Source organism: Apium graveolens, chromosome 11, assembly GCF_009905375.1.
Source record: "Apium graveolens cultivar Ventura chromosome 11, ASM990537v1, whole genome shotgun sequence".
NCBI classification, from domain to species: Eukaryota; Viridiplantae; Streptophyta; class Magnoliopsida; order Apiales; family Apiaceae; genus Apium; species Apium graveolens.
The window spans coordinates 147,250,989-147,257,468 of record NC_133657.1 but is presented as its reverse complement, the minus strand read 5'-3'; the positions used below and the strand labels follow the sequence as shown (position 1 = coordinate 147,257,468).

At 35.0% G+C, this 6,480-nt stretch overlaps 1 protein-coding gene across 1 annotated transcript; it reads right to left on the bottom strand.

Annotated features, from left to right (window-relative positions):
* Window positions 1-288: 288 nt before the first annotated feature.
* On the bottom strand, window positions 289-1,642 carry LOC141698423 (uncharacterized). The gene is made up of 2 exons (XM_074503113.1): window positions 1,269-1,642; window positions 289-1,098 (listed from the first exon to the last, which is right to left on the bottom strand). Exons 1-2 carry the CDS (start codon window positions 1,609-1,611, stop codon window positions 584-586), a joined length of 858 nt encoding a protein of 285 aa, XP_074359214.1. The 5' UTR covers window positions 1,612-1,642; the 3' UTR covers window positions 289-583.
* Between the last annotated feature and the right edge of the window lie 4,838 nt (window positions 1,643-6,480).

Below are 6,480 nucleotides of genomic sequence, written 5' to 3'. Positions count from 1 at the left end.
TTTTGGTTTGATCAGGAAACATGGTGCAGTTGCAATTTCTTTTTTTCCAGAAATGCTAGAAAATCGAAAGCAAAAGAACATAAAACCGACCGTCTTGCTTAGAGGTGGTTGGATTTGATATGGTCGGTTATGTCATTTTTAATTAACTTCTGAAACTAAACTGACCTATTTGTCTATTTTGACTGCAGTCGGATTTGTTACCAGTTAGCTCATAACTGACCTTTTCGGTTGGTTTAGTTTTGGTGACATGAGCATACACCCGTGGACATGTGTTGAGAGGTGTACAATAAAAGCCCACTTTTATGAAAATGCGAAAGGACATAACCGGCTAAGGCAAAGCCGACCGGCTCAAAACCAACTACACCTTAAAAGTGACCATTTTACCGATCATTTTGTTCGGTCCGTTATACCACCCTGTTTTCCAGTAGTGTCCGGAGGACTAAAGCAATTGTTTCGCCCACCTAACGTGTACTAATTATTAACTAGTACTCATTATAGGCCTTCTTAGATTTTCAAGAAAACAAACATGGAGCACGAAAGTAAATATTACATTCTCAAGTCTTGATAAAATACCAAGGATTCGTTAGAGGGAAGACCAGATGGGAACACCAGCAAGGGTATGGCCACCATCAACGATAAAAATGTTTCCAGACAAATATTTTGATGAGTCTTGAATCAAGTATCGGATAAATTCTGTCAGTGACGGGTCTGTTGTAGCATTGTAATAAAATGGCAGCGGCACAATTTTAGTAGATACACGTTGTAGCCACTTCTGTTGGTAAAGTCTCTCTGTAATTTCAGATCGGAACAATAAAGGCGCTATTGCATTCACCCTGATATTATATGGCGCAAATTCAAGTGCCATCACCGTGGTCAATTGCTGCAAGGCTGCTTTGGACGAACTGTAAGCAACAGTTCCCGTGGTTGCACCTCTGTTTAGTCCATTTACACTTGAAATATTGATGATGGATCCTTCTATACCAGCGTCTCTCATAAGTGAACCTACAAATTTTGAACATAACCAGGCTCCTTCTACATTTGTCTTGAACGCTAGATTCCAGTCCTCGTTGCTTAATTTAAACATTGAACTTCTGCTACCTGATCATAAAAATATAACAATATTGCATGTTTTTCAATTTTCATGTAGGCTTAGGGTCCATATGGCTCAAGTTAAAAGATTGTTCATCAATTTTTTTATTTGTAATTTGTTTATCTGGGATAACTAAGAGTCAAAATTAAAAATTGTTACACATATTTATGATTACTACCTCGGAATCCAGCATTGTTAATCAAAACATCAATATGGCCAAGAGCTGTCCAAGCTTTTCGTAGAGCTGCTTCAATGACTGGAGGGTCAGCTGTGAGATCGAGCTCGAGAGGCACAGCCACAGGATTATTAGAGGTGCTGGATCTATTGATGAGGTTGCAAAGGGATTTAAGTCGATCCACTCGTCGAGCAGCTGCGATCACCTTGCAGCCAGTCTTAGCAAGGTTAATGGTGAAGTCCCAACCAAGCCCAGATGAGGCACCCGTTACAAGCACCACCTTCCCTTCCAGATTAGACGGCCATAGCTCTAACTGATGACAGACCTTGTTTGAGTTATTGGCCATTGCCTTCTTATATATTAATACTATTATTTTGTGTATGACAAGCGCCAATGTATTATTACATGTTAACTAAAATTGTTTTAATATGCGGTCTTGTAGTATTTTTGTGCTGGTTTTTGTTGACCGTAGGTAGCTGCCATATTTTACGCAAACAGCCCATTAATTTCTCATACACTCCAAAATAAAATACTTGCATTCGTAGTTACAAGGATTTGATATTCCAATTTTACGTGTTTGTTCATTTTAGAAAATAAGGTACAGGTGCAGGTGAGTTTTGTTTCTAAATTTATACTAGCTGATTATGATCCATGCGAATGACAGACCCAAATCAAATATCAATATTAAAATAATGTAACAGCAGAGAATTGAATTTAAAATTAGGATGAAATTATATCATATCAATTATCATAACATATCCTATCTTATATGTACTATCTATATTTATATTATATTATTATAAGGAAATATGGTTTCGTTTTGATCAGTTCCTAAAAAGTATGTTAATAAATTTAAACAAATATAATTTAATTAAAAAAATAAATAATATTTCTAATATAATTACAAATTATATGAACTTTTATCCAACTCAATTTATAATTGTACCCAACTTCTTTCTTACCTCTTTTGTAGGGAACCAAAAACTTCCAAAATAAATTTTAGTAATTCAAATTATAATCACAACTCCCATTTTCCTATAGACTTGCATCTGCGCAACGAATGACCTTTTAAGATTTTAACTATCTATATTTTGAATCCTTCAATAATATAATACATACAAAATAATTATTTTAACTTTGCTAATCTCAATAATCTATATTATATTTTTATAAGCGAAACATGATTTCATTTGGTCAATTAGTTAACATCTTCCTAAAAAGTATGTTAACACCTTCCAAAATAAAGTTTAAACAGATATAATTTAATTAAAAAAATTAAATTATGTATCTAGTATAATTACAAATTCTATGAACTATGAACTTAATTTCTAATCGTATCCAACTTCTTTCTTAGCTCTTTTGTAGGGAATCTAACACTTCCAAAATTAATTTTAACAATTCAAATTATAATATAACAAACAAAATATTAAGTCAAGAAAAAATTAATAAAAACAATATTAAAAAAACAATATCAAATCATCCACATACACCACTGTTATTCAAAACTCTCATTTTCCTATAGACTCTATCTTTCTATTTCCTATTCCTAATCCTAAGCTTCTACCCAACCCCGACAATCTAGGCTTGTTTCAGTGACTTATAACCTGTAGCTCTGATACCAACCTGTGGCGCCATCCAAACCCGGGTCAGAAGTTTGGGGTCCACAACACATACACAATATATAAACCTGTATATGAAATACTATTTGCAATGACCTTGTTTTACATAACCACGGATCGCAACAGGTTAAAGTATGAAAACAAGCCACAACCTTAACTTTTATTACAACGCACCAAATCCCAACTAATTTAACTTACAACTGTTAAAGAAATTATTCTTACAATCTTATTATCTCACTATTGTAATAAGCTCCTGCTAGCTCGATCCAACTCAATCTGGAATCCTAGCTCGTACATTGAACTGGAAAACCTCGCTATCAACCGTATCCTTCTTAACTGCAGAATACATAAAAAGATTCGCGAGAGTGAGCTAACTAGCTCAGCAAGTCATAATAACAATAACTGAGGTTAAACAATGATCAAACGAGATGATTCAGAGGAATCAAGTTTCTTGTTAAAAAATCATTAGAATTGGATATTCATTTTAAGTTTTAAAACCAAGGTTAGGTTGCTGATCAGTCACGCACCAACCCCGAGCAAGGCACGCAGCTCTACTCTAATTACTGGATCCAAGGCACACATTGGCCTACCTTGACCACGAATCTGGTCCATATAAGAAAACAATCCAACTCTAAAACTGTTCAGTATGATAAACAATATAACTCAATAAAGTAAGATCATAATCAATGATGATAAAATACTTGAATAAAAACGTAATACAATTCATGGGTATCACCAGGGTATATCAAGGTATGTAAGAGGACTGGTTTTCAGCCTGTAATAGAATCAGGAATTAAATGAGCAATGATTTCACAAAGTTTAGTTATTTGATGTTATAAGGTATGATTGAGTGTAAAAGTTTCTGTATATTTAAGCAAGTATGTTCTAGTGTTTGGGTGTATGGTGGATATACCTTTGTTGGGTAGTATTGTATTGGTGTGGTTTAGTGTTTAGTAAATCAATAATGGATGCTTTACAAAAAAAAAGGTTTACAGCTCAAAGATCAAGTGAGGTGATTAGGGTACAGGCTGAATCATTCAAATTACATAACATAAAATGAAATTATTTTGAATACTAGCAATATCACTGGAGAATTTAGATATATTTGCAATATATCTAGAGAAAGGTTCAAAAGTACTTGCCCTATAGAGCTTTACAATTATTATTATTTGACTTCGACCCGACTCGAATGCTCAGGTCTTATTGTCTATCCACTAGATCACCCTGGATTCGACCTCAACACTTAAATCCTTCGATTGGAACCTTACTGAGCTTATCGACTGTCCATCAAACTATCTTCCGTCCAATGCCAATTCTCGGGCCTTTCGACTAGAACCTACAGAGTCGAAATACCCTAATTTAGACTTTCAATTATGCTTGACATATCCTCGCTAACAATCTACCCGTGCGTTAACAAAATCCAACTCGTAACACATATATTATTGTATTACAGGCATCAGTTAGGGTTCACGCTCTCGAAAATCGGTTCAGTGTTCATTTTCCGAAAATACCTATACTCATCCTTGTACGTAATTAGGGTTATTGGTTTTGGTAAAACGTTTCATCACAACATACAATCAAGTTCATATAAAGTATAAGTATATATATATATATTCATTTGATGTCCCGATAATTACTGGACGGCTCAATATGACTTTTAAAACTAAATAATAGTTTTCGTTCCGAAAATAATTATACGAACTACTTTATTTATTTTATAAGTTTAGGACTCAGAACGTATCATCACGGTCCGCCGACGATACGTAATTAGGGTTATTGGTTTTGGTAAAACGTTTCATCACAACATACAATCAAGTTCATATAAAGTATAAGTATATATATATATATATTCATTTGACGTCCCGATAATTACTGGACGGCTCAATATGACTTTTAAAACTAAATAATAGTTTTCGTTCCGAAAATAATTATACGAACTACTTTATTTATTTTATAAGTTTAGGACTCAGAGCGTATCATCACGGTCCATCGTCGACTCGCCAAGGCTCATCGTCGGCGGTGATACAATTTATTGGTACCCGATTTAACACGGGTTTCCAAATAAATTGCACCGATTACTAAAAATTCCCGCACAAAAATATTTTGTTTCACGAAATCCATTCAAACAAATTTCCTGCAGAGGATAATTAAGCTAATTAATAAAAAGAAAACAACAGCACACGCGCCTCCCTACGCGCACAACATAGACAAAAACCGAAACAACAGCCAGCAACAGAACAGGCCAAGAATCACTGCGACAACCACACACCGCCATCCTCACCGGAAAAAGGTGAGGGGCGGCGGAAGCAAAGAATTTAAGTGAAAACGATACCCAAACCCGCACATAAATGTAATTATATACATATACACGCATAACAATTCAGGAACAGGAATAATCGAGCACAATCGGCCGGAAAACCGGCGATAAACTCTCCGGAAAAGTAAGGCGGCAACCGGAACAAAAATAACAGGGAGGCAACAGTGTTAGATATATTTGATAATGTCATGACTAATATGATTTATGTTTAGTTTTCAGATCTTACTTAAACAGGACAAATCAGTACTTAACTGAAATCAGCACTTATATTGAAGTCAGAACTTAATTCATCAGTACTTAAGGTTCAGGAGATATTTATCAGAAGATAATATCAGGACTTAAAGGAAACGTTCAGATAAGGAAGGCGGATGATTAAAGGAAGGGAAGATCGAGACAAACGTAAGAAGAGATATGCATGAAGAAGGAATTCTATGAAGAATAGAATACTTGGAAGAAAAGATATCTGATTGATATATTTTAGGAAGTAGAATTATATTCCATATCAATTAGCGATTATCTTGTAACTGTGTAGTATATAAACACAAACATAGGGTTTACACTATAAGTGTTATCATTATCGAGAATATTATTCATTGTAACCCTAGCAGCTCTCGTGATATTTGTTCGTCACTGAGAGAGGACAGTTCCGCATTGTAACAGAGTTTATTGCTTTGAATAAAGTATGTTTTTCTGTTACTTGTGTTATTAGAATTCGATTTGATTGTGCTATACACTGTATTCAACCCTCTTCTATAGTGTGTGTGACCTAACAAGTGGTATCAGAGCTTATCTGTTAATACACAAACAGTTTAAGATCCAAAAACAATCATGTCTGAAGTAGAAACTCTAACTAAGCCCACCAAAATTGAAGAACCTCCAAAGACACAAATCCATAGTCGATATGAGACTATTAGAGTTCCCATTATGAAGCCATTTGAATATCTCGTATAGAAGGTGAGGATGACCATGTTTCTGGAAGCAACTGATCCAGAATATCTTGACAAAATCAATGAAGGGCCTCACAAACCAACCAAGCTCGCTGTTGCAGTTGCAGGTGAATCATCAAAGTCAGTACCAAAGGAGAAAAGCGACTACACTGCCGAAGATATCGCTTCAATTGCTAAGGATGCTAATGTACGACACTTACTGCATAGTGCCATTGATAATGTAATGTCAAATAGGGTAATTAACTGCAAGCCTGCAAAGGAGATATGGGATGCCTTGGAAACAAGGTGTCAGGGAACTGATTCGATTAAGAAGAACAGGAAGACAATACTCA

Bases quoted from the DNA above. Each gene is read 5' to 3' on its own strand.
- LOC141698423 (XM_074503113.1), bottom strand. From the start codon at position 1,611: ATGGCCAATAACTCAAACAAGGTCTGTCATCAGTTAGAGCTATGGCCG. The intron at 1,099-1,268 runs GTAGTAATCATA...TTTTATGATCAG, and splicing joins TAACAATGCTGGATTCCGAG to GTAGCAGAAGTTCAATGTTT.